A 25521-nucleotide genomic window follows, 5' to 3' on the forward strand; every position below is an offset into this window, starting at 1 on the left:
AAGAGCTTTACTGAGCTTTGAACTTGCCCCGAGCTTTTCAGCTACCAAGAACTCCTAAACCAAACACTTCACTCTGTGATTTCAAATGGTCCCAAACTTAATTTGGATCTCAGCTCTTTGGCTAGGGTCCTTTGGCTAAGTTTCTTTGCAGCTTCACCTGGACCAGTGAAGAGACATCTGCTTGAGACATCTGCTGCTGGTTTGAGATCTCTGGCAGGCAGGAGCAGCAGGGGGCTCCTGAGATCCCCTTTGGATTGGGTTAGACAGGTTTGGTGACTGGATTCACTGCTCCTCTGCAGCAGGGTGCTAGCTGCTTTGCATTTTTATTTTATTATCACTACAGCACCCCTGAGTCTATTAATACGTATTTTGTGCAAAAAAGAGTCTGTCACTWTCAAAAAGGAAAAGGTGGTAATGAAGAGACTCTTAAGCTTCTAAACTCACTCGAAACTATTACAAAAATTATACCGAAAGCCACAAATTCTTGAGATAGAATTAAATAAAAGAATGAAAAAGCAAAACTCAACCTGAGTACTGTCAGGTCAYTCTATGCAAAGCGAAACCTCCAATCTTACCCTCCTCTATGGCTTTTGTTGAATTTTTTAAGAAGATAATAGATTTTCAGTGAAGCAGCCTGACAAATGGTGCTTTGGTTTAGGGGTCAACCCTCCACGGTGGCCGCCTGAAGTTGGCAACAACCTGTTTGGGCAGGTGGTRGCAGAGGGTGCTCAACAGGTTTGKCTGCAAAGGGGCAGCCGTGCTTTCTTAGCTCGGACCGCGTTATTGAGGGGAACCGGCCCTGCTGCCAGTGTTGAAACTCAGCAAGGCCCCTGGGACCCAGCCGGTATACAAGTGGCTTCCAAGCCGGAACAGCCAGCTCAGGGGTTTTTGCATTAGTCACAGGACAGAGATCAGCGGTCATGGGGTTTGTGTAGGTCACACCTTGGCCTTTCCTGGGCTGAGTTTAACCCCTGCAGCTCAGCAGACGCTTGCTTCATCTCAGCGCCTTGTCCCGACCAGTGCTTGCAGGAAGCAGGAAAGCTGAACGCATGCTATATAAAGCAGCAGAAAGACTCACATTGTGTAACAGATGTCTGTTGAAAGGAGATAAAGAGACAGCCTGATTTCTTTCCCTTTTTTTTTTTTTTTTTTTGTTTGCCTGTGTCCTCATTCCCCTCCGCCTGCCCGCCCTGCTGTCTGGGGGAGGTTTCAGATTGCATTAATGTTACCTGCCATGGCTCGGCYGGCCTGGCCTTCCTTCCCTGCCGAGCCATCGCCACCCGGCAGCTGGGGCAGGGCCACCCACAGGCAGGACAGAACCCCTGGGTGACAAACCCTGAGCCTGAGGGGTCCAAAGGGTCTGGAGGCACATCTGCTGGCATGCGGAGCAGCCACACAACATCACAGCTCTTCCCATCTCCAGCTGCCACTTCCAGCTGCAATAGGTAGGGTAGCTTTAGCAGATCCCACAGCCCTACTGTTTTAGCACCCATTATCCTCAGYTAGACCTCGGCTCTCAGCAGTGGAAAGGTATCCTTTTTTTTTTCCCTCAGGGAACCTCACGGTGCTGTGCAATGCCTCTGGTATCTAACCTCATTAAAGGAGCTCATCTAATTCCACCATACTGAGGAAACTCTCACCTCCCTCAAAGGCARTGACTCAAGATACTAATCAGTGCAACGAGGATGTCTGAGGATTTTTCTATCTGCTACTTTAGTCTGGGCTACACTTTTCCTTCCCCATTACTGTAGCCACAAACACTGCGCTAGCCTTGCAGAGTAATGCATCCAGTCTCTTCTTGCATACACTGCCTCAGGTATATTTAAATTTAAGCCAAGTGCCAAATAATTAAAAGGGGCCCTGAGCACACCCAGAAGAGACTGTTTTCTGCTTTTCCATACTCTTCCCTCTGTTACTGCTCTCTGTTASTGCTTTCTCTGGTTTCTGTCATCATTTTCTTTCCCAGCTTTTTGGGGTCTGAGCAGACGAAGACACCTCTTCCAAAGAAGAACCTTAGAAGAGATATTTTAGCCCGGAAACATAGTCACAGCTGCTGACTGTCATGTCTTTATCCCTGGCTGTTGAAGGGACGAGATAGGAACACCCTCAGGATTCAGGATATGTCTTTATAAGGTCTGACCCAACGATACCACACCAGCTAAAGTTGCTCTGTTCACATCTCAGGAGATAAAGTTGGGAAGCTCTGACTTTCTTGAAATTATGAGTCATGAAAGGGCTGACAGCAACCACATATGGAATATGGAGATTTTCTGAAAAACTGAGGACACTCTCACTTACTTTCCCTGATGGTACCTATCCCAGTCCTTCAGGCTGGTTCAGCTAGTCCTCCATGGGATCAGTGAAAGGTCTAGAGAGCAAGTCCTATAGAAGTGGCTGAGGGAGCTGRGGCTGTTTAGCCTGGAGAAAAGAAGGTTTAGGAGAGACCTTGTCAACTCTCTACAACTGCCTAAAGGAGGCTGTAGACCGGTCAGAGTTGGTCTCTTCTTCCAGGCAACCARAGACAGGATGAGACAAAATGGCCTTCAGCTGCAGGTTGGGCATCAGGAARATCCTTCACTGAAAGCATGGGGAGGTGTTGGAATGGGCTGCCYAGGAAGGTTGTGGAGTCACAGTCCCTGGAGTGCTCAAGAAGCAATCAGGCAGGGCACTGGGTGCTGTGGTTTAGTTGACATAGTGGTGTTTGGTCAAAGGGTGGACCTGATTATCTTGAARGTCTTTTCCAGCCTTAATGATGCTGKGATTCTGTGACTTATTGCTAACAACACTGAACCATCTCCAAAAGGTTATTATTAAAAGTCATTCATTACATTAATTTGCAACCCTCATTTAACGTCAGCAGACCTTTATCTCCCAGCCTAGGGGGTTATGCTAGCTCCTGCAAGCCAAAGCCCAATCATAACAAGTGTTTCAGGTTGTAATTACAGGGTGATTTCCAACGAGGCCTATTTTGCCTCCATACATTTTCAAGTCCAAAGGTTACCTCACTATTTCAATTCCTGTGTTTCTACAGAGAGAGAAAAAATCTTCTAATAAACAGATAAATTAGTGGAAAGAAAATAAWAAATTATGAATAATAAATGAAGTGGAGTGCCTGTGTCTGTACTCAGTGCAGAGGAAGAAATGGGGGCTCGCTGAGATGGGCCCAGAGGGTGCTCTTGACAGCAAGGAGATCTCTTGAGCAACTGGATGGTCTCTATTTCACTAGGAGAGAAAAGAAGCAGCACAATTTCAGACTTCATTCCTCATTTCTTTGAGGCTGATAAGTTGAAATCAGTTCATATTCCTCCCACATTTCTCCTCCTCCGCMGTGTTAAACTTTCTTGACTCAAAAAATTATGCCTGCTACTCCCCCGGCTCCATCCAGCACCCTTCAGAGGAGGGGGAAGATAGCTCAGTGAGCCACTTAGGCAGAGGCTTAAAGCTAAATAAGCAGCAAAGTGCTTGGCTGGGTCAGGACCCACTTAGTTTGGATAAACATGCTTTTGCAAGGAGTGTTTTAAGAGATTTAGGATGCTGTTTTGAACAAGTTATTTTGTAATTCCTGAGCACAGAGCTAGAATCTCTCAAAACCTATTATTAGGTTCTTTTTTTAATTAATATTTCTAAAAACACATAGAGGAGAAATTATATTTCAAGAAGCAAACAAATAAACTGAGATATATTTATAGTCTTGTTTACACAACAATTCATGAGAAACAACATAATGAAATCCTAGGTTAATGGAGGAGGGCACAGTTATGAATATAACCACTGCTGAAACGTTTTGTATATATGTTTTCTGATCATTATGAACAGTTTCGTTTAACCCAAGCCAAATTTCAGGAATGCAATAATTTCCATTGAAAATAACTTTATGCTTCCCACTATTTTTTCTTATGGTTATGCCATTATTTGATAAATGCACTGTCAAATGGCTACCAGAAAGACAATATTTTACCTAGAGAAGGAGTGTTGAGCCTAAGCCACAACAAGAGACAATGAATTATTATGTCAGAGAATAATTACTTTTATTTGTTGTACATTAAGTATTATTTTTTTCTCAAATATCAACTACAAGATAAATAACGTTTTTTAACCCAAGCTCTAAGGAAAAAAWTTAATTGTCTAGAAAGTGGAAATAATTTCAAGAAATTTTTTAAACTATAGACATAAGGAATGTGGTCATATGTAGGAAACACATCCGACAAGACGGTCCCAGCCTATTTAAAGGTTGTGGAATGCATCTCTCCCTTAGAGAAACTGTTGACAAGCTGCCAAAACTCTGAATTGCAAATCCTCCAGCCATGAATAAATCAAAGGAAATTCCAAGAAATAACTTAAGGCAGCTTAAATGACTTATTTTGCTGTAGTAACTGCATATTCTCTATGAAGATATATGGGATCTACCACAAGTCAAAGGTATTTAAGCCACCCTCGTTGGGTATTATGACTCTGCTGGTAAAAACATGTTGTATTTAAACCGAGCATGTCTACGTGGATCTGATGAGGATCCCGCTGGAGACCGAATTTTGCTGGAGACTCGATGAGCTAATTAGAATGAAATGGCCAGTAGGCTGCACTGTTGGTCTGGGAACACCAGGTACCTTTATTTCGGGGGGTATTTATGTGGCTGGAGAAAATATTTTCCTCCTAGGGAGGGGACCTTGGGAGTGCATTCAAGGAAATGCATTACTTGGAGTAGCACACTTAGCAGGCTTAGCAAGCCAACCTACTCTCTACCACCCTGTGGGGTCTCTGCTTTGCCCTAAGCATTTACAGCTTGGAGTCATGCAGAGAACTTCAGCTAGGATGGGGGGCTGGCAAAAGCCAAGTGTTTCCTGAGCACTGATTGTTTCATTTACAAAGAAGGTGCAAAGACCTGTTTCACTCAATGGGGAGGAAACAATCTGGAAAGCCTTGTTTCTAATGAGGAGAAGGGGGATATGCCCAATCCCAAAATCATAGCAGTTCACTGTGAAGACAGACAGGCCTCAATGAACTCTTCCCCCATCCMGTGGGATGTTGCAGTGGGTGGGCTGCCAATCCCTCACAGACTCATGGAATAACTGTAGGATCAAAACCATCTCTGCAAATGCCTTTATCAGATCCAGTAAAAAAAAWTTATTAGTCTCAGAGTCTCTTGTCTCCTTCATGGAAAAGCTTCCAACCATTTTGTCAGTAGTTGGCTGCTGACAGCAAATATTGATTGCCTACTTCTGCCTCAAGCAAAAGTTTACACACATCAAAACCAAAACAAAGCAAAACCAAAATCCATTGATAATCCCATGAGATATGGCTGCACAAGGGTCACTCTTGTCTTACATGTATCTTTTTGTGCAACACAAACATTACCTCTTCTTTGCCAATGCTCTTTACCCTGCCTGCATTTTATGCAGTTCTTCATGTGATGGCAAATCAGTGAGTGAATGCATCGAGTTCGTGGTCGCTGGGGACTCTAACCAGAATGCTGAGGGAAGCTGGGGGACAGGGTGAAGTTAGGCCACTTCCTATTTTGAAGGAAGACATTTTCATCTCTTTGAACTTTGTGGCAGTTTAGCAAATTATGATCTATGAAGTCTACTGACTCACTTTTTCTTTTGGGTTTGTCACAAATGCTTTTATAAAACACATAAAATGTTTGTGAGGATCAAAGATATTGCAGAAACAAGTAGGAATCCATAACCAGCAAGACCCTCTGATAGCTGAAATGTAAGATTTCATCCTAACCTGGACTTCAAAATAAGATTCAGTTAATGACTGTTTTTTTTTCTTTTTCTCTTTACTAGAATGCTATTTCAATATACAATTAATTATAACTTCTGCTTTCTGAGGCAAAGCCTCTTTACCACAGCAGACCATTTTCCTACTATTTGCCTGATGTTTTCACACAGAAATCCTTTTTTTCTGGCATTTATAACACGAACCAACAGCAAAGGAATTCACTGTCCCAGTTATTTAGAGATCATTTTTCAAACTTCAGAACTTCACTTTCTAAATTTCTATAATTTCCCCAGATCTGAACAGCTGCACAACTTCATTTGACATTTTGCACCTAAGACTAATAATACAAGGTTTGTTCTGGGTCTCTTATCTTCTAGTACTGCTGTGCATGACTCTTGTCACTGCAGTTATGTCATAGGTCAGCCAGTACTCACATTCCTGTGCAATTCCCAGGTGCTACTATTGCATTTCAATCCTCATATTCTCATTCTCAGAGTGTCCCACATCTTCCTTCTTTGCCTACTGTATTGGAGTACAATTCCCTTAAGTGGCCTTCACTAAGCTTTTGGAATGTTCTGTTGCAAACAGCCTCAACCTCATGGAAGTTCTTTTCTGATCTTTTTTTTTTGTCACTACACCCAATTGATCCACTTGCTTCAAGTTTCTGAAGCATTGCCAATTTCCATGGGTTTACTGAGCAAATATAGCTTCAAAAATAAAGTCTTCAAAATATGACAGCCCAATTTTGCATCTTTCTTTCCCTCATGTTTATTTGATAGAAAGTTGCTCTTGCCAAGTTTGCAAAGACGAGCTCCTTCCACTTCCAGGGGCTCCTTCTGCTGCCACTGGGCTACTGCAGGGATCCATTGGTGCATGGCACACATTCATGGCAATTCCTCTCATCCTATTCTCACTGCCTTTGCCTTTGTAAACTAAATCAATACCTAACAGTTGTTCAGAGTCTGTTTATCCTGAAAATCCACGATAAAATGGATGATATCGCAGCCAGTACTGTTTCATGAGAAGTGAGACCCGCAGGAAAACTACCTGTTCCTGGGGTCCAGACAGACCTCCCAGAGTTTCATTTTCCCAGAGTTTTAGAGGAGAAGCAAACATTCTAATTTATGTGTTAACTCTCCAAGAATACAAATAGAGTGTGTAACCAAATATGCAAAAATTAGCARATACACACACATAATTTTCCTGGGGTTTTGTTTGCCTTTTATTTTTTTTTTTAAGTTTCAATTGAATTCCAAGGACAAACATCTTCACTAAACAGCTTTTGTCTCCAGCCTCTTGTCTCCTCCACTCTCTTGGGTGTCCTTGGCAATTCATGTGCATTTAACAGTTAAGACAGGGATTTCCCTGTCTTAAGGATTTCCTCCTGCAGGCTGTTCCTCGGCTGTAGGCGCTGATTGAGTCTTAGTGTGATTCAAGAGGGTATATTCTCCATCCTTTGTCAGATCGGTCTCTGATTCACCTCGTTTGATGACAACAGTCCCTTACCAGGTGACAGCATTGCTAAACCGAGTTAGGCAGCGATGAACCAGTTTGTCTTGCCATTGCTCAGCAAGTGTGCATTGCAAAGGCATCGCTCATCACGGGTGCAAGCCCTGGGCCAGCTCCTCCCAGGAACCTCGCTAGTGTCCAAGTCACAGGGGCAAAAGCAGCAGCGACACAAAGATCAGCCTTCTGATACAACCGAGTTTTCCATATCACAYGAATTTACGGAATCCACAACCCCTAAATTGTTCCTAGACAAACCCCCCAAATCATCTCCTCTGCCACAGACACCAGCTGCCTCCAGCATAATAAAATATTGCAGTACTAATCTCTTGTATGTCCTGGGTAATATATCTCACTTGTCTCACTAGAGTGCACTGGATATTAATGTGCCACAAGTAAAAGGCAGAGAAGAATCTAGCAAAATAAATGTTCCATTGAAGTAACCTATTCTCCCATGATATCAAGAATTCCATGGGAGAGCAAAAACTTACACCTGTTATCTGTGACATGGATACTTTAGGATTTTTTTCATTAATTCATCTTCTCACTCAAAATACATGAAACTAAAGGCTGCATTTTCTAGTCTGCTCCTGTTTCACAAATCTCATTTTATCCTTGAAATTTGAATTCTTTCCCTAGTGGCCTAAATTAAACATTCTAAACAAAGCCTTGGATGTTTTCTTGCTTTTGAGCAACTGAGTTCTTTGAATGTCAAAAACATTCAATATACCCTAAGACTCCAAAAAGCAATTCACTACAAGTTAGAAGTCGGTTTCAAATGTTCTACCTGGCCTCATCCTCAGCAGCAGCCAGCTGCTCATACACAGATTATTGTTAAAATGTCTCTTCACAAGTTTGGATATTTGAATTTGGTCTCTGCATAGACCTGGTATAGTTTCCTGGGAGGGACTGATATCTGAATGGGAACATCACAAAAAGATCATGTCATAGGAAATTTAACCTGCTGTAAGAAAATACGCTTCTAGCCTTTTTAGGAGTTTTTGCCACATCCTTTACTGTTATCTGCCCCTCTTTTGGTTATCAGTTTGCGCTTTTAAAAAGACAGAATCCTATCCCTGACTCTTGGCAAACTGTGAACTTCGTCCTTTTTTCAAGCCTTCCTCTGGTCTGGGCATTCGTTGCCTTGGGCTTTGTGCCCCCAGGCCACTCTGAATGGCCTCCAGATTTCTGTGCTGATGGGAATAAACACGCCAAAGCTGGCAGATTTACCTTGTGTGTCATTGTCAGCTGTCAGTAAGCTGTCACTGGGCTGGTGATGAAGGGCAACCATGAAAAATTGTACCACCAAAACAACAGGAAATAGTTTAAAAAGCTTAAGCTTGCTGTGGCACGGTGAGTTTGCAACACTGAGGGTTATGATAGCAACCGTCATCACAATGTTATATTCAGTGAGGTGGAATAAATAGGTTTTTAAATACAACTGCCTACGATTTGTTGTAGCCACATATATTCTGAGGACATATATATTTGGTCCACAAAAGTACAGATCTGGTTTTGATTGCTGTTGGTACATTTTGTACTCACCTGGAAACCTCAGAAAGTCAAAGTAAAACTCAGCTCCAGGCACATTTTTTTCCATCCAGCTGCTCATGAAAATTATGCAAAATTAAAAGCCAAATCCTTATTGAATAAAATCACGGTATCTCTGTTGTAGGTTCTACACCAGCAGAGATGAGGCACTCTAGAGGGCTGCCTGTGTACTAGGGACAGGCTCAGCCTCCCCAGGGGCCAGAACACATGCTCCATGAGGAAATTTGGCCTCTAGTGCATGCTAGAGGGTTATCTAACCCTCAAGCATGGAAAAAACTGCCAGGTTTCCTGTGCTAAAGAAATAGGGTTACCCATTACACTGCCACAAGTGTTGTGCTTGGAAGGGTGAACTGTCTGAAACAAAATCTTGGCCAAAGAGGCAGACAAAATCTGTGACTAAAAGAGCTTACAAGTTAAGGCACAGACCATACCGTGATTTTAAGTATATTTAATCAATGGGGCCTCTCTGGGTGTGTTGAGCACATACCTCTCTCTTGGTAGGACCAACCCCCTTGAAATTTCTCTCTGTGGGAGTTTGCTTCAGAGACACACTTTTTCCATTCTCTTGGTCTTTTCTTCTTATGGAGCATTTGCACACAAAACCTCCCACAGCTCTTCCTGAGGTAGGAAGCCTTAGGAGGGTGTGCTGGAGAKCTCAGTTTTTCCTTCACAATGAGCAAGACTAATACAATTAATGCACAGAAAGTAAAGCTTTTCCCCCCAGGAGCTGGAAGCTCCTTTGCTGGCACTTCCAGCTCTTCTTAGCAAGCAACAAGAATTAGTCATGAACATGAACTTCCAAATCCCCAGCCCAACTGGGGTGCATTTAATGCTACATAGCACAGCTCTTATTCATGTTTAATAAACACCCGTTCCCTTAAGTAATCCCATTGATGTCATCAGCATGAGAAAGAGTTGCAAAATCTATCTGCTTTTAAGTAGTATTGTGTGTCATGAGGTTGGTTTTAGGGAGGGTAAAAATTTTTATCCATTCAGCTTACACAGCCTGTCTCATTGTCCAGCTGAACTCTGGGTTCCCAGCCAAGGTGACAGATTCTTGCTCTTCCCAATGCAGTCTTCTGAAATTCCGTCTACCTCCCCAGAGGATTTCTCTGGATACAAAGCAACAGCCTTACTAGTAATTTTCTCCTTAGCTTCAGTCCCTTGTATCACTTAAGAAATTACTGACACTCAGCTCTTCTCTATCATTATCCCAGACACCAGCAGAAACCAGGTACAAAAGACGGAAATAACATTTCTAACTAAGATATGCAGTCTGAATTCCTGAAGTGCAAAGGGTTGCACATGTGTTGTAATGCAAGCCCTGGGAGGTAATGCTTGCCTGTAGTTTGACTTTTCACTAAGATAAGAGGGAACAAGCACACACCTGAGTTGTGAGTTGAGCCAGTTCCCCTCTTCAGAGCAGACACAATTAATGTGTCAGACTGTCCCCGAGCTGGGCAGTAGCTTGAACTGCAGTGAGAGAGGCTGCAGCTGGCATGACCAGCTGGACACTTTGGGCAGGCTACAGCCACTCAGGCTGACTCCAAAAGCACTGCCACTCAGGGAAGCAGGTGACTCACCAGCCTTGCAGATCAAATAAGGTGAGATGCTGTGCTATCAGATAGCCACTTACTTCAAACAATAGCCTTCTTTTCTGAGCACTAAGAATGCCTGCCAAGAAAAGGGCAAGGGTTCAAGCTGTGGTTCAAGCACTGAGTTTTCCAGGTGGGTGGCATGAACAAGGCTCTGGGCAGCTCTTGTACATCCAGCTGGGAGAGGGCGCAGCACAAAGCAGGTCGCTCACAAGTTCTTCAAGGGCCTTGTCCACCACTGCACATGACTACACATCTGAGGAGATATGTCAGGGCTGAGCCGCAGGACAGACCTGGACTGTGCAAACGGCCCCACTGGCAGTGGGATGCAGGAAGAGCTGGGTCTGGGAGAACACATGGAACAGAACACCATGCTCCAGTGGAGTATTCATTGTTTACTCATCATCTGGTGTCCACTAGTGAGTGAAGGAGATTGATTTATAATGTATATACACCCTATCACCTGGAGTTTGCATCTGCACTGCTGGCACCGTGTGGATTGTGTCACTGTTCAAGGGAACATAGCCATTTTCTTCTACAGGATTTGAGCATGAAAGACATGACTTCCTTTTAAGCCAGGGCTAGTAAGGCTCTGCCCATCAGGGAGACACAGAGATTCTGTTTTACCTGTAGTTAGAGAGGATAGATGGGAAGGCAGAGGATCTTGATGAGTTAAATTTGGACAAAGCTCTTGACACCCTTTATGCGAAATGGGGAATGAAGGGCTGGAGAAGTCAGGAGAAAAACAGCAGGAACACGGTGAAACATGAATACAAGACTCTGGCAAAAAGAAAATGGTATCTAGGGCTCAAGACCCAAACTCTCAGAAAGTTATGAGCCCACACCTACATTCTGGGTGCTAAACACAGCAATGGGTGCACCGGTGGGTGGGTCTTTATGTGGCTGCAGAGAGCTCTTGACAGCAGTCATATGCCAGCAGCCATCGGGCAAAGAGCTGGGAGCCCCACTAATGGTACCAAAGTGTGCCCAGGCTGCTCCCCCCATCACTGCTCTGGTTATCCCCACATTTACCTGCTGCCTCGCTGCAGGCAGTCGAAGCTCTTGGCAGAAGACAGCCCCTGATGGCTCTCCTCCCCTGTTGGCTGTCATTTTCTTGGCACTTGGCTTGGCTGTGTGTGTACAGGCATATGCACACACACCCTCCCCGCAGATATGCACAGGGTGTGGTTACAAAGCATCCGTGGGGTTTCTTCCTAGGCAAGGACATACTTCTGTGAGCCTGTATTTACACAGGACTTGGAGAGCAAACTCACGACCAGCCCTGCATATGTTAAGAAACACCCTGAAACCAAGAGAAGAAACAAACAGTACTGGGAACCGTGCTTTAATAACTCGCAAGAAGAAAACAGCTTGTGTAAGRTATGAAGTAGCTACATGAGCACACTGAGTGGACTCATGCCACTGAAGAGCTTTGAAACTAGCTGAAAACAGTCCATGCCGAAAAAAAATCATTCACCAATATGCATGCAAAAATATTTCAGAATGAGGTGGAAACATCAGAAATAACAATAGTGGCATCTGTCTGAGGACAGTTGTTACCTTCTTATAACTTCTTTTTTTTTTTTTTTTTTTTTTTTTTTTTTTGCATCTGGTTCCATTTATGACTCATACTTCCCAAACAAGCCATATGTTGCTGCAGAAGGCCTTTAACTTTGCTTGATTTGTATTGAGCTGTATTCCTGGCTGTCAGCCAAGTAAATGTAATAAAACCACTTTTTCCATCAAAAAATAAAAATGAAATCCCATTTGCAGTGAGATTTAATTAGCAGCCAGTAAGTCATTTTGGTGTTGAAAGCATGCACACTCATGTTTTGTTATAGCCTGATTTGCACCTTCAAACTCCATTGTAGCATTTTATTTGTTATAATACAAAAAGGTTTCCTCTTCCCCTGCCTCAGCCTTCATTCCAACTGCAGAACCTATGAATGATGGTAATTTTTTTGAAAATGACGCACCCTCTGAGCTCTTCTCTTCAGATATGATACTGTGCATCATCTGTTTAGAACACTGAGGCATACACTGGATCTGCAAGGCAAGATTTTGGTAGCAGGAGGGCTGTGTTCTGTGACAAGGTGCCAGAAGCTTCCCCTATGTCCAATGGAGCCAATGCCAGCTGGCTCCAAGATGGACATGCTGCTGGTGAAGACTGAACCCATCAGCAGCAGTGATAGTGCCTCTGGGATAACAGATCTAAGAAGGGGGGTAAAAAAGCCTCTGGGATAACAGATTTAAGAAAGGATGGCAGGGGGAACTGCACAGCTGGAGCTGGAGAAGAGTGGAGCTAGCATATGTGAGAGAAGCAGCCCTGCAGACTCAAAAGTCAGTGAAGGGGGAGGGTCAGGATGGGTTCCAGGTGCTGGAGCAGAGATTCCCCTGCAGTCCCTGGTGCAGACCATGGAGAAGCAGCTGTGCCCCTGCAGCCCATGGAGRTCCCTGRTGGAGCAGAGATCCCCCTGCAGCCTGTGGAGGACCCCACACTGAGCAGGTGGATGCCTGAAGGTGGCTGCGAAGCTGGMACTGGAGCTGGCTCCTGGCAGGACCTGTGGACCCATGGARAGAGGASCCCATGCTGGAGCAGGTTTGCTGTCAGGACCTGTGACCCCACAGGGCACAAGCACTGGAACAGCCTGTTCCTGAGGGACTGCACCCTGTGGAAGGGACCCTCRCTGGAGCAGGGGAAGGGTATGAGGAGTCCTCCTCCCGAGCAGTGAGGAACAGCAGAGACAATGTGCGATGAACTGATCACAGCCCCCATTTCCCATCTCCCTGCACTACTGGCGGACAGGAAGGAGTAGGAAAATGGGGAGTAAATTAAACCTGGGGAGAAGGGAGGGGTGAGGAGAGGTGTTTTTAGGATCTGATTTTATTTCTCAGTATCTTACTCTGATTCGATTGGTAATAAAAACAATTTCCCCGAGTTTTGCCCATAACTGCTGACTGATCTCTCCCCACCCTTATCTTGACCCACAAACCTTTCATCAGATCTTCTCTCCCCTGCCCAGCTAACAAGGGGAGTGACAGAGTGGCTTTTGTGGGCACCTGGTGATGGCTAGGGTGAACCCACCTCATGACACTGATAATTTTAACACCCCGAGCACCAAGCTAAAAACAGTAATTTCTCCTGAAATAGGCAGTCTATCATAAAACTTGTGTATAAAATCAAGAAGCTGGCATCCCATTAAAACATGCAGAATACAGATGACTGTATCATCATTACTGCTGATGTTTCTGGAGCTAACAGACTAAAGTTAGAGGAGGAAAGAGACTCTATCCCATCTATTTTAAATAGTCAGGGTCTTTCTTATTCACTGCTCTTTTTAAATTGATGACATTCTCAGGTAGTGTGCATTGTGACAGCATATTTTTGGTTCCTGTCTCATATTCCCCCAGGGAGCAGCAACGTTTGACACCATTGACATTATTTTGAATACCTTAATTTTAATAAAAACAGCAAACCAAACCATTGGAGGGTTTAACTTGTCCCCTTTCCTGGAAAATCAAGAGTTCAGGAGCCAGGAAATTTTGCAAGCTCCAAGATACAGAATTTCCAAGTGTTTTTTGGGAGCTCCTGTTACACGGACCAGCCAGAGCAGCCCCCAGCAGAGCATTYTCCAAGGCCAGCAGCTCTGGAGCCTCCACTGGCTCCCTGACCTGCCCCACTCAGCTGAGCCCCCCAGCCAGCCCTGCCCCACCAGTGGCTTTCAGTGGCCGAGGCAGCCCCACAGCTGCGCAGCAGCAGCTAGAGAGCAAACTGAGCCAAAGTTTATGCTGCCTCAAGCAGCATTAGCTCTCACTTGGATTTCTGCATGGAAATCCAGCAGGTTAGTGCAGGGCAATGCTCTAGACAGTGGCTGATCCTTTGCTCCTGCAGTCTGGCACGAATCCAGCTCTGCAGAGAGCCAGCAAAAACGTTTCACAGGATCCTGCAGAGCAGGGGCAACACCACAGGGGTGTTATCCCCCTCAGCTTCTTCSCACTGCCTGTGTTAATTGATGGACCAGGCAGCAGGACTCAGCTTATAATATCAGCCCGTTCTCTTCAGCCCCACCCTGGCAGATCAGCTGGGTCTGAATCCCTTTTGCTCACTSTAGGGCCAGAGGAAATGCAGATGGAAAAAACTATTAGACTATTTAGCTCATCTTCTGCCAGGGAAGGGCTGCTCCCTGCAGTACTCCATTCCTTTGCCTGATTTTTATTTTTTTTTTCCAAAGTTAAAAGACCCTCTCTCTTCTGTGTGTCCAAGGAAAACTTCAGGAAGATTATAAATTAGGCAAAGATGTCTCACTGTGCCAGCCCCACGTGTTAAAATGTCATCAACAAATATGAAATGGAGAGGAAAAACTTTGTCACAAAAACTGGTCAAAGTCTCCACTTTATCATTTACATTTTTCCTGGCAGTAAGAAGCAGCAGGGTATTTCAGCCATGAAAATTGGCTCATTGTTTCATTAATTTGTTTTTTTCCTCCTTTTCTTCTGGCTAAATAAAGATGTTGTGGAGCAAAGAAACATCGTGGAAAATAACAAATGGAAGTGAAGTGCCAGACATCATTAAGTTAGTCATTAAGTTTTTAAGGGCCAGATTTTCACATGTGCCCAGAATCCAGCAGTTTCTGCTGATAACAAATGCTCAGCACTTCTGAAAACTCTGACCACTTCATCTAAGTGCCTCAGTCAAAGTCCAGCTCTTCAGAAAACCTAGCTTTTCTTAGAGTCACTCCTTCAAAGTAACCCTTTAGATATTTTGAGTGTATCCCTGTTCAGGAAGAATAAGCACACAGGCTCTTCCCAAGTTTCCTTTGCCTTGCAGACTGCTGGTAATGGGCTGATGTGCCCAGAGGATTCAGGGCATTTTTACCAGGAGCAAGGACATTCAGGGACCACCTCCTTCCACGGCCCAGAGCTGCCCCCAGGGCTCTGGCAGAGCACAGTTGAACAGGCAAAGACCTTTGCTTCTCTAGGAACAGATGGGAACGAAAGAGGTTGAAATGGCAAAACGCCAAGTATTCTGACATTCCTCTGCAACTTTAGCAGCAAGATTTCTCATCACCTCATGGAAACAAGTCTTCAGAGACTACACCTCCTGCTGTTAAAATGAATGTGGAAACTCCATTAGTTTCTATGGCATGGTGTCAGCCTCTTCTTATATTCTGGCAGGAGAASGGGAAAAGAAGTGCTGTTCCTCAGCACAGAGCTGGATCTGCCTCCCCTGGCTTTCTGCAGCTCACTGGGTGCTCCTGGGGCTGTGTGCTGCCATGCATATTCATCCCGGCTGTTTCACTTTGCAGCGCTCCTGTCAGTTCAGAGATGTCACTCACTGGGAAGGTATGTGAAAAGGCAGTTTATATAGCAATATTGTTTGGGGTTTTTTATATTAAGCCTCCTGCTGACCAAGCTCCCCTTGACATGTCAGCTTCAGAATGAATATTCATACATTGCAGAAAAGCAAGGAAACTCACTAGAGCAGAAAATTTTTCTGGTTTTCAAAAAACTTGTTTTCTTCTACCACTGCTCCTTCCAGCCTGCAGTCCAGCCTGCAAGCAGCCACGATCCCATAGGCTATTTGTATGCCTGAACAGATCTTGGAGGCATTAGGATCCCAGAGTCTCTCAGCTGCCCTGCAGCAGAGGTGCACTGGTGCCTGATATGCCTTGGGTGAGAGGATTGCCTTTAGGACACAATTTTGCAACATATACAGCAATGCACAGTGCAACAGAAGAAATTTCTATTTCTAGAATAAATAGAATGTGTCTTAAAGCTTAGGGAAAATGACACCAAGCACCTTGTGCAGACACTTGTCATCATGGAGAGACAGCAGTCATGAATGCCAGCTCATCCTTTATGGAGATTCTTGTGGTTCATGGTCCCTGCAGGGGTATGCTCCCCAAGGATGAGTTCCACTCAGTTTGGCCTCCACTTAAGATTACCTTTTAKGAAAAGATAGAGACATTTCCTTAACTTCTGTCATATGCCTACTAAAGCCCTACACATATGCACAGGCCACCTCTATACTCACMAACTAAAGAAACTCTTGGAAAGAGTTGTCACCATGCACAATTATCTGGAAAATATTTCTGTACACACAACAAGACAGCTTATTATATCTCACGCAGGCATCATCACAGGGGCAAAAGCCAAACATTTTGCAAAGAAAGCTGTCTCCCATGTTCCTGGTGCTATTGGTGGTTCCAAAGCTGGTTAAAAGCAGTCATATTAAAGATAGTTGCAAACACACGTGACRGATGTAGCATATGTAGAGACCCCAAGAATAACTGCAGAACAAGTCAAGCCATCCAGCATTTTCATCTTAAATTGACCTTACAGTATGCATATGTTCAGGGTCTGTGTTTAGTGTGCCTTATCTACGTTTCAGAAAAGGGCACAGGAACATTGTCACAGTAATAAACTCAATTAGCACACGGAYTGCTGATTTTTTTCATGCAGGCATTTTAACTGAAAAAAAAACCCGCACCAAAATAGTGACTAGACTAAAATATATGATGTGCCCTGCAGGTTTTGCATTGAATACCCTGGATTTACTTTAAAGACATTCTTTAGAGAATATTGATTGGGATTTTCAGGGGTGGCTAAATGACTTAAAAGGATAAGTCCCATTGACTTGCTCCCCTGGACAATGAAATAAATCAATAAGGCTTGTTCTCCCTGAGCTATTTAGGACAAAACCCAATAAAGGATTCAGGCATTGTAACACCTAACTTTTGGAATCTGTTTCTCACTCCRAAGTCCAGAATTTTAAGTTTTAGTCTGCCTCCATTGGACATAGGAGAGTTAGCCATCTTAGAAAAGAGTTGGATGCTAAGTAGCAAGCATGTTTGGAAACTGTGGTCTCCAAGCAGTCTAGAAGACTTCAGACAGGGAGCTGCTTGAACTCAGTCCTTGTCCTTCTAAGTCCCTGTCACACCACTCTACTCACCAACCTTCCAGGCAGCTCTCTTCCTACTAAGCAGGGCATATCCAAACAGCTCCTCCTCTTGGGGACAATAGACTATAGTATTGATGATACCATGRATCTTGAATGTTTTGCTTCACAGTAGCAGAACTTCAGCAGCAAAAAAAAAAACTTTCTTATTTCATATTGCATACTTCTTGTGGGGCACTTAAGGACACTCTCCTAGGAAACTGGAGATGTTGATCTAGCCAGTTTCAACACAGATTTGGGGTGTTTGTTTTTTTTTTTATATATGCAGAAATGGGGACCAAATCTTTCAACTAATCTGTAAGAGGTGGTGACAGCACTTGCCAAAAGTATAATTCAAGAGGGAAGCATATTTCATCATATGTCAGGTATTTGCAAAGACCCACTCAGTAGGGCAGGTCCCTTGGAGGATCTAGGGCAAGAAATACATACTTTTGGTGTCCAAGTCAATGAGGGAGGAGAAGAGAYGGCAAGCAGTTCCAGGAAAAGTCCAACTCATGCCCAAAAGCAGGAAACAGCTTCAAAGAAGGTGGGGCACCTTGTAAATTGAGGCGCCACTAGGGTTAAATGGGAGTTGACTGCAGCATTCTTGAATGGAAATTTTTGTACTTAAGTCCCTTGACTCCATTTGGGTCTGTTATATCTAATTATGCCCTTTATTGGTGCTAATTATTATCCACTGCTGGCAGTGTGTCCTGCATAGTCCACACAGAATATTTAACATGCGATGGAGTTCCTACCCTGAGTCAGAATCTAAAGCTCCATAAGAGGATTGTGCAGGCTGTTATATGAGACTGATACACCCTGTTTTGCTGACGTGAGCAAGTCCTGAAGTGACTCTGGTGACAGTATTCTGAGAGAAGGAAATACAGAGATCTTGCCAGAGCATCTGTATTTCCCTTGTGCTTTACAGAAAAGACATATGGATCTTCATAGAAAATTATAACCTCCTTGAACAATATAATAGGTAATTATATTCCTGACGTAAAATTTTTTTAGCACATGGCATCTAAGAGTCCTTGTTCAGGTCTTCAGTTTTCAAGAGTGCCCTGTTAAATCTCTTCTTTTCATCCCTTTTAAAAATACAGAACATTTACATCAGGGAGCTCAGTTACACTTCCTGGCCCTAACAGAGCAACGTGTACCCGCTGTGCTGATTACTGTGGAAGAATCCCCTCAGAGGGGCTGTCTCACACAGGCAACCCAAGTCTTGCCCAGAGACCAATATTCCCGGCAGGGAGCCGTGCAGCTGCATTCCCCCAGCACAGGGACTGGACCAGCRGGGCACAGACAGCCCCACACCATCATCTCTGCAGGCAGCTTGGRGAGAGCTGCACTGGGAAGTGCAGGCAGAGCGCTCATGGAATTATTTGCCCCCCGTCCCAGTTGCTGTGCTTGCTATGTTGATTCTGAAAATTGCTCATGCCTGGGAAAATTTTGTCAGACATGTTTGCCATTCCTCCGCCACACCCTTTCCAAAGCATGAAAAGTCCTCATTGATGCCTAGGCCTTTTATGARGATATGTTTTTTTTCAAAGCACTGTATACACATTGGCTCATTAAGAAAATACAATTAAAAGTACCTGAAACCTCTTCAGCATTGCTCCATTGTAACCCAAAAATATCACATCTAATTTCACTGATACTTGCTCACCGATTATAAAAAAAAAAAAATGCCCTGAGGCTGAAAAGGTGGATGGCAAATTACAGCTGCAAATTAATTAAAATAATCAAACAAGCCAGAGGTAACTCCCACAGTAAGAGGGTTGCCTACAAAGGCAATGTTAATAGAGCATTTACCATCAGGGGTTGCCTGGTTCCCTTTTAATAAAATATCTATGATTACCTGATTAGCTGATCATTGTGCAGAGCATTTTGTTCTCAATACAGCCATGAAGCCCAGGAGGAGAGAGGCTTTTATCAGATGGAGCTTGTTTATTTAAAATGTATAATTGAGTTCYCCTTTTTTTAATGGAAGCATGATCCAACAGGCTGCTCATCTCCAACTACATATACTGCTTCTCCTCTCTCCAGTCTGAGAGAGCCAGTTTTCTAGCACATGCTTATCTTGGCAAGGTTACCACAATGATCTGGAATAAAGGCAGAACATTGCAATGGGTATGAGAAACTAACCTTTAATGTTTAGAAGTGGTCACCATCCATTATGGTATTACACTAGTCATATGCCACCGTGCTAGAATTACAGCATGCCACCTGTGGTTCTGCCCCCACATGGTATTACTGGAGAAAGAAACTGTTTTAGTTTGATAATATCTGAGAAAGCCAAAATACAGTCCACCTTTTTCACTACCACTCACAWTTTTAAGGGTGCTTCTCGTGCAGGATGCTGGAACACCAAGAAACTTGGAAAATTCAAAAAACACATGAAAACTAGACACCTCGAGCATGTAACTGTATATTTATTTCTTTTTAAAGAACACTCCTTAAATGTATTTTAAGTCAATATACAAACTTGTTTTCACAGATTTATAATCCACTAAATAGCACAAAATATAATCCAGGTCGTTGGTTTCGTTCATCTGTGCGTGTGCATGCRTGTGTTTGAGCGTGTGTGTGTRTGTGCGTGCGTGCATGCACGCATGCTGCTGGTGGTAGTGGTAACCCACCACACGTGTTCAAACACAAGCCCGGGCTCCTCCTCCCTTCCCTCTGGAGCAAACCTCGCCCAGATGGAGACCCTACACTGGAAGACTGTGAGACTTTCTTGCCCATGAAACCCATTTCAGAAGAGGCCGGGGTGGCGGTGCTCTCTGCCTCGCTGGCAGGGCCACACATCTCCGTCCACGGGACAGGATGGAACAGGACAGAACGGGAGCCTCCCCCAAAGCTGACCCAGGTATTGCAGTAGGGAGTGGCCAGCTGTGGAGTTGAAGTGCAAGGAAACACCTTTTTCTCCTCTCCAAACCCTCTCTGACACTCCAGGGCACTTCTTCATGACACCTACACCCCTCGGTCAGCCCTCAGGAGCAGGGGACAGCCAGGCTCGGCAGGGCGCCGTGTGTCCAGCCAGCAGGCCAGCTCCTGGCCCAGCCCCACACTGCCATAGGGGCCTTGTCACCCTGCTGCTGGAGGCCAGCGAGTGGCTCAGGACACTGCYGCTGGACTCTGCCTCCCGGCAGACAGCAGAGCCCCGAGCCCACTCCTGGAAGCACCAGCACAGCGAATCTCGCCGGTCCCGGTGAGCTACACAGATGGCACCAGTGATGCACATATTTACATGGGGTGGAATGTTTTCCCATAGCTTTTTAAGGAGTATATAGATCAACATGTTCACATAAGACCAAATACTTTTAATATATTTATAACTGTTTTATAAAGCTTTGAAAAAACTCACAATAGCACATTGTTTTACTTTAATGCTTTACGGTACTATCAGTTTAAAATCACAATCAGCACTTAAGTTATAGTCAATCCGGCAAACAAGAGACAAAAAAAAATTACAAGAGTTAAGAACTGACTGATACATCTTTTATCTTTTTTTTTTTAACTAATGCATAAGTGCAGAATAAGATAAGATACTCTAGTTTAAATATCTTGTTTTACAATATACATTTTGTTCTAATTACGCAACAGTAAATCCCATGCTTCACATAGAAAAGCAATCCACAACATTAAGAAAAAAATTTACAATTTATGAAACAAAGTAAATAAATATTAGTATTACAGAATCAGAGCTGTACATAAAAGCTGTTCAGTTTTAATCATATAAAAATATGTTTTAGTGCAACCTCACATATATTGATGCTGTTCTGTTTTACATCATTTAGATCCAAGTGTCCAAAAAAGGAAAGAAATTACATTTATTACAAAGCAGATACACAAATTCTAAAATATGTACAAATTACTGCTAAAAAAATGCTTATAAGAATATAAGCAAAGTAAAGAAAAGGCACAAACATCTGTACAATTTAAAAGTACCAGACCCAATAAGAATTTCAAATTTAGTTTTGGTCAGGCTCATGATGACTTGTTACTTTATCTAATTCTTTTGATATAACAAAAGTATATATAATAGCAAACTACTGTAACTTAGAACAGGCATGCTGTAAAGTTGAATACTTCTTCTATCTCTAGAAAAAAAAAAAGTGGGGTAAATGTATGGGTGAAAGTCTCCATGCATCTCAGATCAATGCGGCTTGCTCTTCTCAGATGACGGATCTTTCCTTTCCTGTGTGCTTGATGGGGGATCGCTCCTGCTGTGGAAGCCCAGCTGCTGGACATCCACAAAGCTCTTGCTGTAAAAGGTGGGATGGGCTAGCGCAGTCTGTGATGTACCAAAACTGTCCTGTTCACCACCRTGCAAGTCAGGATGGGTGGCTGAGGCACAGGGCTGGCCCGGCTCAGATCCACTAAAGTGTTTAATGCTAAAATGTGCACTTTCTAAAGGTTTCTGGTGAGGCTCAGAAGGCCTCTGCGGCTGCTCCGCCCCGTGCAGAACGGCTTCTTCTGTGGCGATTCGCAGAGAGGCTATGGCTTTTGTACAAGTCTGTATGTTCTCCTCCTGCTCCCTCTCGGTGGCCACCACACTGTCCTCGGACGTGCTCTGCGCCAGCAGCAGCAGCGGCGAGGAGGGCGCGCTGGGGGGAGCAGCGGGGTGCAAGCTGTGCGGAGAGGTACGTTTCTCGTGGTGCTTAGAAATACTGTACGATTCTTTTGCAAGGGTTTCCGCAGTTCCTCTTTGCTTCTCCTCRGAGCCCTCCCTCTGCAGGGCCAGAGTGGACGGAGAATGTAAACCTGAAAGGGCCACGGGGACTGAATGGACCATCTGGATACCCCCAATAGGCATCATAGGGATAGGTGCTCGGATCTGTTGCTGGGAGTGTAGTGGAAGATGACTGAAGACRTAGTCGCTCGGACCTTCGGGGAACAGGCTAGACCTGCGGTGCTCCATGCCTCCTTTTTCTCCATATATGTTGAAGTAAGGTGCCTGAGACAACCCCCTTCTCTGTAACCAGAAGGAAAAAAAAGAGATGTCAGCGCTGCTACTAGCAGAATTCTTGTCTGGCTGCCAAACCACCTATCTGCTTTCCTGTCTAACACAACCTCCCATTCATGATACACCTTTTATCCAGATAGATCCCAAAGCGTTTKGAAAACTCCACTAATTGCATATCCAAACAACAGAAGAGGTTGCCCCTACAGGGCTCATGCCTCTGAGGTGAAAGGCAGCAGCTAGTTAAGAGAGTTCAGCAACACAATRCAGCAATTTAACTCAGGAAGTGAAKGGTATTTTATCCAAYTGAAACTTTGAACAGAATTTGGGGTAGATAGATTTTCATTCCTCAGGAGAAATTTGGCCAGGAGACCCATCTTASCCTGTCTTTTGGAAAACTGGTATTTTGACTTTTTTTTGCAGAGAAGTACACATCCGAATATCCCCTGCTCACCACCACCGCTTGGTATAACYGGGAATATTTCACAGCATGTATTTTCTGCCTTCTGAAAAATCTGCTCCTGAGCCACAGAGAAGGCACTTGCTCCCTGTGAGCTTTACCCAATCCTTGGTGAAAGCGGATGGGTATTTCCATGTAATGCAAGTGTCTCTGTGCAATGAAGACACAAATTTTTCTGGTCATAGAGACAATGGAGCACCCCTCTGGCTTATCTGAGTGTAAACAATAAATAATARCAAAAGCACAGGCATCAGCTGTGAGCAGAAGCGATGATTTTGTCCCAGGGAGACTCACCCACTCATAAAGGGATTGAGAAGAATGGGGGATTTTGTGATGGCAAATAAAAGCCAATCTCGCAATATTGACATTTWCACTGCCTACCCATTAGTTCCTGCCTTGGAAGAATAAATACCCATCTCCACTCAGTATTAAATATGCCCTAGGCTTTTGGGTTCCTTTTTTTTTGGTTCATTCTYAAGTTTTAAAATTTGTTTGCTATCTGATGATTAAGTATCACTTATTGCTGACCAGAGAAGTAATGATGACAGAAGTGCAGGATGACATTTTCATAATTATGCGTGGGATTTAGCCACACAACTCTCGGGGACTTTCATATGAAATTAAATGAATGAAAATGCTCATCTCTGCTCTGTAAATTGACCAAACACGGATCAATTGCCCCAGAGCTGTAATGCTACCACAGCCTTGGTGTGGCAGCCCGAGGACTGTGCTGCTAAATGCCAATGCGTTAAAGTGGCAGCACTTCACTGCTGGGAAATCCTAGCTCTCACGGCACTAAGCAACCTCTTGATCCCGTCTCAGGGAGCTGGTTTAGGGGGCAATTAAAGATTCAGTTTCTGTGCTACCCAAGGGCTCAATCTCACTGTGCTCAGATGCTTTGTCCTGTTTAATATAAATCAACGTCRAGACAGGAAAGGGTGACCCATAGTCATCAGTCTCGAACTTCAGAGATATTATTCAGAGACTAATCTATGCTGGGAATTTTCCTATTCAGAAAGTGAGACGCTTGAGTCTCATAAAAGAGAAACTGTCATAAGAAAGCACAGTGACAGCACATTATATTGCTGAATGGGGAAAACTTTACAAAATAAACTGCAGCTGCCAAGCGGCAAGACTTAGTTCACCTACCCTGTCAGTCCTTCCTATCGCTAACCTCACCTCTGCACAGCTGCTTGCCCCCTATTTTTTTTTCCATCTTTGGTCTGTCAATCAGTTTCTCAGTCATACTGTCCTTTCAGATGTTTCCTACACTGTGACATTTATCACTATTACATCTGATGTAAACTTGAGCTAAGGGAAATTGAGCAAAAAAAAGGAGTAAAACTCATCAAAGAACAAACCTAGTCACACACAAATCTCTAATTGAAAAAGACACTGGCTTCATGTTTTACCCTGCCAGAGTTTCAAAAGGGAATAGAGCAACAGTCTGTCCTTGTCAGATAGAGGTGGCTAACATGACAGAAACTGCTATGTGCTTTAAGATCAGCAGCACCATCCAATACATGTCTCATATGACCAATTTTTACATAGACAGTGACAGCCTGTGCATGTCACTGGATGCCTTCCAAGCCTGGCTGGGCACGTATTGGATTCTTTTTCTCTGGCTCTGGCAGGTAAGTTTGGAACAGAAAACATAAATGGCTACAGTCACTAATAACTGTTCCTATCTCTTACCCCGCTTCTATTTTCTTTACCAATATCTAGCATTTTCATATCCATCAGACACACATATACATATTCACAGGGAAAGCCTGTCTTTTTTCAACAAGTATTCTGCGAATCCAAAGACTTTATTCAGTTGACAGGGCAGGTATTGGATCACAGAGCACAGTACAGGAAGTCACGGCATCTTTTTGCAGTGCAGGGCTGCTGCCAGTGCCGTGAGATGAACTCCTCTCTTTGTCAGGTGATGGAAATCCACTTTGCTTCCTATTAATCCTCATTTGTTACAATTTAATATATTTCCCTTCAACTCCACCTGACATATAATTTCCCAAGCAACAGTACTCTGCAGCAGCTTTTCACTAAACGTCCTGACCTGGTCACAAAGCCACACCACGCCCCTGAGCAAAGCCATACCCAGCTTCTCAAGTCCCCCAGAATGCCTCAGGGGTGAGATAGGGTTCACCCTGTATCTGGTACATTACCCAAATCGGGCTGTGGGAGATTAAGAGGAAGATCACATTTCAAAGCCAAGCACCCTTCACAGACATCCTCTGGGCAGGCTCACACCACAGCTTGCAAGAAGATGTTGGGTGGAAAACAGTCTCTTTGATTACCACATCATTGTGTACTTGAGGGGTTTTTTAAGTTAAAAACCAGAAAACACTGAACTCTCCAGTGAAATTCAATAACAGAGCATATTACCAATGTGTTTTCTGAAAGACATGATGCGTAATAAAGTGACTGTAACTCTGTGTGGCCTTCAGTTTCAGGATCAGCTCAATTTGCAGCCCTACAGAGAATGCATTACAGTAGCCCAGATATACCTGTGGACCTATTCACTGTTTACCTCAACATCAGAACTTGCTGGCTGTCTGTACAACAAGGCATTTCACTCAAGATGATAAAGTAGTGTTTGGGAAGGGATCTTATATCCATGTCTGGGATGATCAAAGGATCTTAAGTCCTATAATTTTCAAGTGGTCATAGAGGTGTCTAACTGCCTTCAGCCCTTCTGAATATATCAGACTTCAGACTTCAAAATTAATGAGATGAGCAACAAAATGGCAACACAAGCAAAACCCACTACCTCCTA

General features: G+C 43.9%; 1 protein-coding gene across 3 annotated transcripts in view; it reads right to left on the reverse strand.

The window, feature by feature from the left end:
* Positions 1-19484: 19484 nt before the first annotated feature.
* HIVEP2 (HIVEP zinc finger 2) overlaps positions 19485-25521 on the reverse strand; it is a 135924-nt gene continuing 129887 nt past the window's right edge. For all 3 annotated transcript variants that reach the window (XM_057364822.1, XM_057364821.1, XM_057364820.1), the window contains one exon: positions 19485-22294. In XM_057364822.1, coding sequence (XP_057220805.1) covers positions 21476-22294 — 819 coding nt within the window. In that variant the 3' untranslated portion in view covers positions 19485-21475. The remainder of the gene's footprint in view (positions 22295-25521) is intronic.

This window comes from Malurus melanocephalus, unplaced genomic scaffold (genome assembly GCF_030028575.1).
Source record: "Malurus melanocephalus ecotype Western Australia unplaced genomic scaffold, MMel_1.1 scaffold_43, whole genome shotgun sequence".
Classification (NCBI taxonomy): domain Eukaryota; kingdom Metazoa; phylum Chordata; class Aves; order Passeriformes; family Maluridae; genus Malurus; species Malurus melanocephalus.